This window comes from Physella acuta, unplaced genomic scaffold (genome assembly GCF_028476545.2).
Source record: "Physella acuta isolate Inbredline_101_S28 unplaced genomic scaffold, ASM2847654v3 ptg000230l, whole genome shotgun sequence".
In the NCBI taxonomy this organism is placed as follows: Eukaryota; Metazoa; Mollusca; class Gastropoda; family Physidae; genus Physella; species Physella acuta.
This window is the reverse complement of record NW_026731749.1, coordinates 169719-182500: the sequence shown is the minus strand read 5'-3', so window position 1 is coordinate 182500 and position 12782 is coordinate 169719. Positions and strand designations below refer to the sequence as shown.

General features: G+C 39.7%; 1 protein-coding gene across 3 annotated transcripts in view; it reads left to right on the top strand.

The window, feature by feature from the left end:
- LOC131938050 (potassium voltage-gated channel protein Shab) overlaps nt 1–12782 on the top strand; it is a 55647-nt gene that overhangs the window by 10177 nt on the left and 32688 nt on the right. For 2 of the 3 annotated variants that reach the window (XM_059295914.1, XM_059295916.1), the window contains exons 2-3: nt 2578–3514; nt 9580–9597. In XM_059295914.1, coding sequence (XP_059151897.1) covers nt 2578–3514; nt 9580–9597 — 955 coding nt within the window. The remainder of the gene's footprint in view (nt 1–2577; nt 3515–9579; nt 9598–12782) is intronic. The other variant, XM_059295915.1, reaches the window with a different exon arrangement.

Below are 12782 nucleotides of genomic sequence, written 5' to 3'. Positions count from 1 at the left end.
TCAATATTTGACAAATCAAAAGAATTGCATCTGCAACTATTGTGGAGCCACATACAACCAAAACACAACAAAGTCTCTTTACCATTTTCACCCATTTTCACCTCTATAAGAAGGTTTTACATGCCCGTTTTGTTTTAACTTAATGCTTGTCATCGACTGGTATCCAGTCCATCTGTTTGAATGAAGTGCGTCGCTGTACCCTAGGACACGATAAATCTCTGTGTAACGTGGAGCCCGTGGGTGCCACTTCCCCCTAACGTCACACATAACAACATCAGCAGGTAGGGACCCGACATGGACCAATGCATTATGGAATACAAAGAACAATTAGAAGAGAAACAGCTTACCTTCTGTTACTGTTCTGACTTGTTATCTTTTTAGATAAGCGACGGTGTGAGAGGGGGAGGGGGGATCTGAGGGTTTGGGTTTAGGAATTTACAACAACACAGTGCTGAGATTGGTTCCAGATTCTGAAGCAGGTTTAAGAATCAGGGTTATATTAAGGATTAAGTTCAGGCTAAGGTTATATGTTTTGTCGGTTATAATAAGAGTAATGGGTGTTATAATTAAATTTAGGATTAGTTTAAGGATTAACGCGAGATTATTAGACAGTATTAGGCTTATGGTAAAAAGTTTAAGGTTAAGAGAGTAGGACTTATGGTCATACGAAGGGGTGATTTATATTTTGGGATTTATTGTCAGGTGAGATTGTGGGTTCTAGTTAATCGTTAGCTGCCATAGAGATGCCCTCTATATCACCATATCACAATATCAGTACAGGTGTATGCCCTTTATATCACCATATCAGTACAGGTATATGCCCTCTAAATCACCATATCAGTACAGGCATATGCCCTGTATATCTCCATATCAGTACAGGCATATGCCCTTTATATCACCATATGAGTACCGACATATGCCCTTTATATCACCATATGAGTACCGACATATGCCCTTTATATCACCATATGAGTACAGACATATGCCCTCTATGTCACCATATCAGTACATGCCATGTCACTATATCAGTACAGGCATATGTCTGCTATGTCACCATATCAGTATAGTCATATGCCAAGTCACTATATCAGTATAGTCATATGCCATGTCACTATATCAGTACAGGCATATGCCATGTCATTATATCAGTACAGGCATATGTCTGCTATGTCACCATATCAGTATAGACCTATGCCCTCAGTCACCATATCATTACTGGCCTATACTCACTCTGATACCATATAAAGACATACATATCAATTATACATTAATATCAGTACATATATTGGCCGGCAGACACATTCATATTATACTTTAAAATATATACGTAGGCGTATTTATGTTGTTCTTTGCAAAGGGGAGATGGGGGAGCTGCAGTGGTTTGATGAACAAAGTCTGACGTCACTTTTCCTCCTTCTAAAAATAGCAACAGGGTGGATTACAATATCAAGTACTCGCCCCCACATGCCCTCATGTATAACCACATCACTGGGAGTAGGGTGGGGGGGGGTGGAGGCTGGTAGATCTCTAAACGTGATTCACGCCTTCAGCCAGATAAAACCATTGCACGAGCAGCCAAGTGTAAAAATAAAACTATCAATAACCTGTCAAAAATAAAAAAAAGGTCAATTGACTCGCTTTAAACTGAGGTATGAGCTATTTCGGCCCCAGGCTTAAAGCTGAATGCGGAAATCAATATTAAGATGGAGGATTAAGGAAATTTGATGCTAACAAATTCTGAATTTCAATTTTTGTGTATTGTTGTTCCCCACGAGTACACCACATACATAAACATACAATTTGTTGTAGAATTTGCACTATATGACTCATGAAATAGTTGAAATGTATGAAGCTTTAATTTTCCAAGCTGTAATGTTTGAATTTACTATGTTCTAAGCTGTAATGACGTGTAACGCCAGTTACCTTGTACTGCCCAGCATTTTATATGTACACCTCTTTATGTTGTGTACTGACCACCTCTTGTGTACTGACCACCTCCTGTGTACTGACCACCTCTTGTGTACTGACCACCTCTTTATGTTATGTACTAACCACCTCTTGTGTACTGACCGCCTCTTGTGTACTGACCACCTCTTGTGTACTGACCACCTTTTGTGCACTGACCACCTCTTGATGTTCTGTACTGACCACCTCTTTATGTTATGTTCTGACCACCTCTTGTGTACTGACCACCTCCTGTGTACTGACCACCTCTTGTGTACTGACCACCTCCTGTGTACTGACCACCTCTTGTGTACTGACCACCTCTTGTGTACTGACCACCTCTTGTGTACTGACCACCTCTTGTGTACTGACCACCTCTTGTGCACTGACCACCTCTTGTGCACTGACCACCTCTTTATGTTGTATAATGACCACCTCTTTATGTTGTATAATGACCACCTCTTTATGTTGTATAATGACCACCTCTTGATGTTAGGTACTGACCACCTCTTGATGTTAGGTACTGACCACCTCTTGATGTTCTGTACTGACCACCTCTTTATGTTATGTACTGACCACCCCTTGTGTACTTATCACCTCTTGAGTACTGACCACATCCCTTCCTCTCCACAGCTCCGGTTCAGCGCAGAGCGGGGAGGGCCTCGTCAGCTTAGGCGGGGGACATGGAGCCCCCTACAGGCATCACTCGGGGCCTGCCAGCATGCGCAAGAAGGACTCGGGCTCTCGGGGCCCCTCGTCCCCGTCCTCGACGGCTGACCTAGCCACCCAGTCAACCCCGCGGGAATTCTCCGCCCAGAGCTCGTCAACCACGCCCAACCAGCACGTCACGCCCTCCTGTCTCAAGTCACGTTCCGATCAAAAACGGCTAGAAGTCAAAATCGTCGGCTACACGCCCACCGTCCCGTCGCCCTCGTCACCCGCCGGCTCCTACGCCAGCATGGGCGGGTCGGGGAACCCCGACCAGGGGAGGCATGGCCCGGCGATCCCCTTTTCCGCCCACGGACGATACTACCCCACCCACGACCCCAACCCACCGGACGCCTTCGCCATCGCTCGGTCCCGACACCGGAGCCGTCGCGTCGTCCTGAACGTGGGCGGCGTCAAGCACGAGGTCCTGTGGAGAACGTTGGAGCGCATGCCCCACACGCGCCTGGGGAAGCTCAGAGACTGCTCGTGCCACGAGGCGTTGATGGAGCTCTGTGACGACTACAACCTCTCGGAGAACGAGTACTTCTTCGACCGCCACCCTCGGTCCTTCGCCTCCATCCTCAACTTCTACCGCACGGGCCGGCTGCACCTGGTGGAGGAGATGTGCGTGCTGTCCTTCTCCGAGGACCTCGAGTACTGGGGCGTGGACGAGCTGTACCTGGAGTCCTGCTGCCAGCACCGGTACCACCAGAGGAAGGAGCACGTGTACGAGGAGATCCGGAAGGAGGCCGAGTCCATCCGGCAGCGAGACGAAGACGACTTTGGCACCGGGATGTTCTCCCACTGGCGCCAGAAAGTCTGGGACCTTCTAGAAAAGCCCACAACATCCATGGCGGCTCGTGTATGTATCATCTAAATTTTTTTCTTTTTAAATTTAAAATTTAAAAACTAGAATGAAAAAAAAAATAACAATGTGCTTAAATGCATTATTTGACTCGTATCTTTTTACATTGATATTGTCTTGTTTATGATGTATACTTTAGCATCAGTTTTTTCAAATGTGCACTTGAGTCTAGACCTCACGAGATTGGAGCACTAGTTGCGTTTTTTTTCTCTTCATAGCTTCATTCTTTTCATTTCAATTTTTTAGACTTAGTTTATGCACGCCTAACACACTGTACAGATTTTTTTAGAAATTTTAAAAACTATAATTGATTCAAGTTATGCGATTATTTGAAAAAAAAATGACGAAACAATTGTTAAAACAATGTAAATGAAACGTATAAAAGAAAACCAAAATTAATTGATTAGCCACTTCTAATTAATATGATTTCATTAAGGTGGCGACAGAGATAGGAATACTATAAAAAAAAACTCAAGACACATTTTTTTTAAAAATTTACTTTGAAAACAATATTTTTTTTGTATCAAGCACGATATGCATGATGGCAATAATTTAGTTTTAGATTGATTTTTTTTTCTGTATAACTGTTATTCAATTATTTTTTTTTTCATCCTATCAAAATATTCTACCAAGTTATTTTTTTACACCTAGTGTAGATTAGGACTGGCTCTTACACGTGTAGCTTAGGATCCTCGTTCTTACACCTGTTACACATCTAATGTAATCTAGGACTCTTGCTTACACCTGTTACACATCTAATGTAATCTAGGACTTTTGCTTACACATGTTACACATCTAATGTAATCTAGGACTCTGGCTTACACCTGTTACACCTGTTACACCTGTAGTTTAGGATCATCTTTACACATGTAGTCGTCTTGGTTTCACCTCTTACACATCTAATGTAATCTCTCGCTCTTATCTCTTACTCATCTAACGTAATCTAGGACTCTCACTCTTACACATCTAATGTAATATCTCGCTCTTACACCTGTTACACATCTAATGTAAGCTTGGGTTCTCTCTCTTACACATCGCATACATTTTTCCCCTAACATGAATAGGTCTAGGTGTATTTTTTTTTAAAAATAGTTAATTTCTAATGCCTATTTTTTTTAATCAAAGTACCCTATTTGTAATGTTAGATTAATACTTTATTAGTTATGAAATATCTAAGTACGTAAGTCTAGATATAAAACATTTATTTTGTTATAATAACTTATACTCTTGGTCTAGACACCCTTCATTATTCCAGTCTAGACACCTTTCATTCTGCTAGTCTAGACACCTTTCATTCTGTTAGTCTAGACGTACTTCTCTTTTCTAGTCTAGACACCTTTCGTTCTTCTCGTCTAGACACCCTTTTTTCTAGTCTAGAAACCTTTTATGCTCCTAGTCTAGACGTCCTTCATTCTGCTAGTCTAGAAACCTTTCATTCTGCTAGTCTAGACACCATTCGTTAATCTCGACACCTTTCATTCTGCTAGTCTAGACACCTTTTATTCTGCTAGTCTAGACACCTTTCATTCTGCTAGTCTAGACACCTTTTATTCTGCTAGTCTAGACACATTTCATTCTGCTAGTCTAGACACCTTTCATTCTGCTAGTCTAGAAACCTTTCATTCTGCTAGTCTAGACACCATTCGTTAATCTCGACACCTTTCATTCTGCTAGTCTAGACACCTTTTATTCTGCTAGTCTAGACACCTTTCATTCTGCTAGTCTAGACACCTTTTATTCTGCTAGTCTAGACACATTTCATTCTGCTAGTCTAGACACCTTTCATTCTGCTAGTCTAGACATTTATTTCTAGTCTAGACACATATCATTCTGCTAGTCTAGACACCTTTCATTCTGCTAGTCTAGACATTTTTTTCTAGTCTAGACACCATTCTGCTAGTTTAGGCACCATTCAGTTAATCTAGACACCCTTTGTGCTGCAGTCTTGACGATACTCTACAGACTATTTCAAGAAGCTGTGTTTGAAGTTTGTACTGATTATCTCACAAGATCTAGCCAACAGATTCCCTATTTCTATCACTTGACAACTCATCTAAATACTTTCTTCTGATAACTTCCATAGTTCTAAAATAATATTCACTCTCCGATGTTCTTAAGGACACAAGTTTTCTCTCGTATTGCCCAGCTAGTCGGAGTCCAGAACTACCATTATGTCTCCGGGTAGTCACACCCTCTTCTATTGAGCAGACGATCACACTAGCTTTGCTCTTGAGAACAAAATCTCCTCTTTAGTACATCATGTGTACCACTTCCATTACTTTAATCATGTCTAGTTTTTTTTTCCTATATTATGGAATTAACATTAACATTGATTATTAGTATTTTAATAAAAAAAATTCAAGTTAACGAAAAGTCGATCTTTTTTATTTTTAAAAAAATATAAGTACTATTATTTGTATTGATAATTTATTTTTTTATTTTTATAATTAAAATAATGATAATTTTTTTTAAATTTCTAGTACACATACAAAACTCTGCTTTGGGCACCATTTTTTTGGCGTTACTTAACTCGCAAATTAACAACACGTTTTTGCGGTGTGAGAGCTTCCACATTAACTTTTACCTGGTTTTGTTGATACACTTTTTAAAAAACATCTTAACATCATGATGTTTACCTAAACATCACACACTCGCCTCTACCCCGCAACTCACTTTGATATAGCTCTTTCACGCCCCACCCCCAACCCCCTTTACACACATGTGTATAATATCTTTATCCTATTTATTTCAACGAAACTAGTTAATACTCTTTTTTTGCCTTAAACACACGAAACATTACATTTCCAAGGTCTGTGTATCCATATTTTTTTTGTAATGACCATAATGAATTATTTTCTAATTATTCTCACAGTAAAGGTGAAATCTAATAAAGGTTAGGAGACACATTGTAGGGGAATGGTGAGGAGACACATTGTAGGGGAATGGTTAGGACACATTGTAGGGGAATGGTTAGGAGACACATTGTATTGGAATGGTAGGAGACACATTGTAGGGGAATGGTTAGGAGACACATTGTATTGGAATGGTTAGGAGACACATTGTAGGGAAATGGTTAGGAGACACATTGTATTGGAATGGTAGGAGACACATTGTAGTGGAATGGTAGGAGACGCGTTATAGGGGAATGGTTAGGAGACACATTGTATTGGAATGGTAGGAGACACATTGTAGGGGAATGGTTAGGAGACACATTGTATGGAAATGGTTAGGAGACACATTGTAGGGAAATGGTTAGGAGACACATTGTATTGGAATGGTAGGAGACACATTGTAGGGGGATGGTTAGGAGACACATTGTAGGGGAATGGTAGGAGACACATTGTATTGGAATGGTAGGAGACACATTGTAGGGGAATGGTTAGGAGACACATTGTATTGGAATGGTTAGGAGATACATTGTAGGGAAATGGTTAGGAGACACATTGTATTGGAATGGTAGGAGACACATTGTAGTGGAATGGTAGGAGACGCGTTATAGGGGAATGGTTAGGAGACACATTGTAGGGAAATGGTTAGGAGACACATTGTATTGGAATGGTAGGAGACACATTGTAGGGGAATGGTTAGGAGACACATTTTAGGGGAATGGTTAGGAGACACATTGTAGGGAAATGGTTAGGAGACACATTGTATTGGAATGGTAGGAGACACATTGTAGGGGAATGGTTAGGAGACACATTGTATTGGAATGGTTAGGAGACACATTGTAGGGAAATGGTTAGGAGACACATTGTATTGGAATGGTAGGAGACACATTGTAGTGGAATGGTAGGAGACGCGTTATATGGGAATGGTTAGGAGACACATTGTAGGGAAATGGTTAGGAGACACATTGTATTGGAATGGTAGGAGACACATTGTAGGGGAATGGTTAGGAGACACATTGTAGGGAAATGGTTAGGAGACACATTAAAGGGAAATGGTTAGGAGACACATTGTAGGAGAATGGATAGGAGACGCGTTATAGGGGAATGGTTAGGAGACACATTGTAGGGGAATGGTTTGGAGACGCATTGTGGGGGAATGGTTAGGAGACACATTGTAGGGGAATGGTTAGGAGACACAATTTAGGGGAATGGTTAGGACACATTGTAGGGGAATGGTTAGGAGACACATTGTAGGGGAATGGTTAGAAGACACATTTTAGGGGAATGGTTAGGAGACACATTTTAGGGGAATGGATAGGAGACGCGTTATAGGGGAATGGTTAGGAGACACATTGTAGGGGGATGGTTTGGAGACGCAATGTAGGGGAATGGTAGGAGACACATTGTAGGAGAATGGTTAGGAGACACAATTTAGGGGAATGGTTAGGACACATTGTAGGGGAATGGTTAGGAGACACATTGTAGGGGAATGGTTAGGAGACACATTTTAGGGGAATGGTTAGGAGACACATTTTAGGGGAATGGATAGGAGACACAATTTAGGGGAATGGTTAGGACACATTGTAGGGGAATGGTAGGAGACACATTGTAGGGGAATGGTAGGAGACACATTGTAGGGGAATGGTAGGAGACACATTGTAGGGGGATGGTTAGGAGACACATTGTAGGGGAATGGTTAGGAACCATTTTAGGGGAATGGTTAGAAGACACATTGTAAGGGAATGGTTAGGGGACACATTGTAGGTAAATGGTTTGGAGACACATTGTAGGTGAATGGTAGGAGACGCATTGTAGGGGAATGGTAGGAGACGCATTGTAGGGAAATGGTAGGAGACGCATTGTAGGGAAATGGTAGGAGACGCATTGTAGGGAAATGGTTAGGAGACACATTGTAGGGGAATGGTTAAGAGACACGCAGGGTAGTCTAAAGCACATTTATTCCATGGGGAAATTATGATAACTCGAGGGTGTATTTACCTGTACCTGTGATATTACCTCTCAACAATTACCTGTAGTTATGATTACATCTCACCAATTACCTCTAGCTGTGATTACATCTTAACCATTACCTGTAGCTAGTATTACATCTTAACAATTACCTCTAGCTATGATTACATCTCAACAATTAACTCTATCTATGATTAAATCTCAACAATTACCTGTAGCTATGATTATATCTCAACAGTTACCTCTAGCTATGATTACATCTCAACAATTACCTGTAGTTATGATTACATCTCAACAATTACCCCTAGATATGATTACATCTCAACAATTACCTCTAGCTATGATTACATCTAAACAGTTACCTCAAGCTGTGATACATCTCAACAATTACCTGTAGCTATCATTACATCTCAACAGTTACCTCTAGCTATAATTACATCTTAAGAAATCATCTGTCGCCACCGCTTAGATGTAACTAATCGGTAAAAACAAAAAACGTTGAGATCCAACTTTTCTGGTTCATGTTTTCCAACTTTTCATAGATCTAGCCTTTCTCGAATCCATTTTTTTTTCGGTTGTAGATTCTTTACATTTTAGACCTACTTAAGAACTAGGTCATTATTTCTTTATTGTATTTCTAAGTAGGTCACGGGGCTCTGTTCTTGTCGCTTCTGTCATTTTAACTTGACGCGGTTGTCGTTAGAATTAGGTAAAGGTGCCTGTTCTTGTCCCTTCTTTCATATTTAAGTTGACATTGTTGTCGCTATAATTAGAACAATGGCCTCTGTTCGTACAGGGTTTATTTGAAGATTGCGGTGTGTTTCACGTAGGTCACAATAAATCTACTCACGGGCATGTATACATAACATTTGATTTTTTAAAATTCTTTTTTTTTCTTAAATTAAATTCAAACTAGATTTTTATTTTTGTAAATTAACTTTCTAAACGAATGCTGAAATAGCGCACGGAAACGGAAATGAAGTAGTGCACGTAATTTCTGTTTCTATCCGACTTTGAATTTATTTTCTATAGCCTCGTCTTGGTGATAATTTAACTGAACTTCTCTCTCTCTTCATACAAGAAATTTAACGATTGATCAACGCCTTTAAAAACAATGAAACTGTTGTTAGTTATTTTTTAAAAAAAATATTTTTATCAATAATTCTACTGGAATTAAAAACTTGACCTTTGAACTCTCTCCTTTAGTGGCAGACCGCGGGAAAAGTAAGTTCTTGTTTATTTCTGTAGACCTGGCTCGGACGTGTGCTTTGGTAATTAGTGGTCAGCACATATTGTATAACACAAAACTGGGACATTCTGTACCCATATAGAACGGTATCTTTCATTACCGTAGACACCCCTCTCTTCCACGCAAAATAAAATATAGGGATAAAAAAATCAATTTTTAAAATATATTGATTTTTTTTTTTAAATTGTGAGTCGAATTTTGATTAGGGCAAGTTGTAAACTAAATTAAGTGTTAAAATATTTTTTTAAATAAAAAAATATAATTTTAAAAAACCAGTTTGTATTAACGTCTTTATACAACCATTAAAAATTGCAGAAATTTTACGAAAATAAGAATATATAAAAATCAAAACATTTCTTAAGCAACATTAATATCCATCCGCCCCGCCCCACCCCACATAACACAATATAACATTGATAAACAACCCTGTTTGTGTTATATAAAATGTGCACGAATCCTTAGTGGTGCCTTCCCCTTCTAACAGTAAAAAAAAAACATCAACTGTATGAATGTCACAATGACACATTAACTTCTTAACCACTAAAGCAACCAGGCGAATGAACTTTTAGATGGGTCACATTAACATTTTAACCGTCAGCATGACAATGGCCAGGATAGGGATGGCAGAAATGCCTTGTCTGGCAACAAAATGGCCGCCATTCGAGGATTTGAACTTTGTACGGTACACGACACGCGAGCGTTATCCAATGGCGTCAGACTAGTTCAGCCAATGGCGTGAAGTTTTTGTAAACTTCGTCTTCTGATACTCTTTTTTTAAAAAAATCTAAATTAATGCTGGATTTAATAAATAAAAATTAGAATATATGTAGTAGAATTCACTTGAAAAAAGTGTGTTTATATAAAGGCTTCTACCTTTTTTGTCTACATAAAAAAGCATCACATAATTTTATTTTTGGCCTTAGCGCCCTTTTAAAATAAAAATAAAAAGTTTACTTTGGCTATTACACAAGGAACATTATTATTCTTGCGCTTAATGTTCTTCAGGTAAATGTTTTGATTCGTAGCTATTGAAATGCTATTAAGCGCAAAAATCGGTAATTCCCATTAATAATTGTTTTTACTTTCGTAACTTGGCAGCTGCGAGAAAATAAAATGAGTTGGCTCATTGTTTTTTGTCAAATAAGGCCTAATGTTTATTTTATTTAACAATTAGATGTCTAAAAGTCGTCAAGCTCACCAAAAAATGCTCAAAAATAATTAGAAAAATACAGTCTAAAGTTTATAATCGGCCTTTTATTATTAAAAAAAATTGTAAAATATCTTTGATGAACGATAGAGCTGGTTTGATGCCATTGTGTACGCATCGGAGTGTGTACATTGTACATCGTACACAATTTACATTGTAAATTCAGTATTGTTTCCATTAGCTTGTTTATAACATGAGCTACTAAGTGTTTGGAAATAGGCTGACTCAACATTGTATGCATGAGCAAAATGGCCAGGGATTTTTATACATTGTGTGCACAAAGTATTTGGCCATTAATTCGCTCAAAATTATACGCATTTTGAAAATGGCCAGGGATTTTCATACATTGTGTGCGCAAAGTATTTGGCTATTAATTTGCTCAAAATTATATGCATTTTGAAAATGGCCAGGGATTTTCATACATTGTGTGCGCAAAGTATTTGGCCATTAATTTGCTCAAAATTATATGCATTTTGAAAATGGCCAGGGATTTACATACATTGAGTGCACAAAGTATTTTGCCATAAATTTGTTTAAATTACGTGCATAATGAAATGGCCTTGTACATCATACGTTGTTTGCTCAAAGTATTTTGATTTATATGCAAGCTAAATGGCCAAGCATTACAATATGTATTCAACGAAGAAGCTCATGGGATACTTACATCGGATAACTTATAACCCGCATGACTAAACTGATGTAACATAAATCATCTACATCAACATATATCAACTCATATCAACACTTCATTCGCAAACTGTTCAAACCAATAGTATGAATGTTGATGCCGCAGTTGTCACGATGTGGCATAATATGGATGATACTGTTCATATTATGTGTAAGAATATTAGTACTAAGTGTAAGAATGTTGATCACGACCCTACGAATGTTGATACCGTCCTTACAAATGTTGATACCACCCCACGAATGTTGATACCACCCCACGAATGTTGATACCGTCCCTACGAATGTTTACACCGCCCCTACGAATGTTGATACCCCCCCCCCATGAATGTTGATACCGTCCCCATGAATGTTGATACTCACCCCATGCATATTGCTACGGTCCATGCTAATGTTGATACCGCCCCTGCAAATGTTGATACGTTCCATGCGAATGTTGCTACGGTCCATGCGAATGTTAATGCGTTTCATGCAAATATTGATACAGTCCCCATGAATTTGATACCGCCCCTAAGAATGTTGATACAACCCCCATGAATTTGATACCGCCCCTACGAATGTTGATACTGCCCCTGCGAATGTTGATACCGCTCTATGAATGTTGATACCGTCCCCATGAATGTTGATACCGTCCCTATGAATGTTGATACTGTCCCTATGAATGTTGATCCCGCCCCCATAAATGTTGATACCATCCCATGAATATTGATACCGTCCCCATGAATGTTGATACGTCCCCACGAATGTTGATACGGTCCATGCGAATGTTGATTCTGCCCCTACGAATGTTGATACCGTCCCCGTGAATGTTGATACCCATCCCAAGAATTTTGATACCGTCCCCATGAATGTTGATACCGTCTCATTGAGACGGGTGTGGGAAACAAATTCCACACCGTCGCGTCACGACCGTCTACGTGCAACATTTTTCTTCATTTGGGTCAAGGTCATGGGGGAAAACCGGAAACCAATCGGGGGGCCCGACAAAGACCAAACGGCTGATTCAGATTCAAACGGTGACTAGGCATTGATTGAAGAAATCAAGGTCGATTCTCATTGTGGGGACAGAGGTCACTGGTCGAGATGGAACCGTCTGTCGACCAAGGTCACGACCAAGGTCTCGCCTGGCACCTAGACTGTGCCCCAAGACTTTTCCACCTTTCAACCCTCGCTTCGTCCGTGTACATCAGCCGTAGGTCTGACCAAGGTCAGCGTGTTGCCGAGTTCGTTGACCAAGGTCAGCGTGTTGCCGAGTTCGTTGACCAAGGT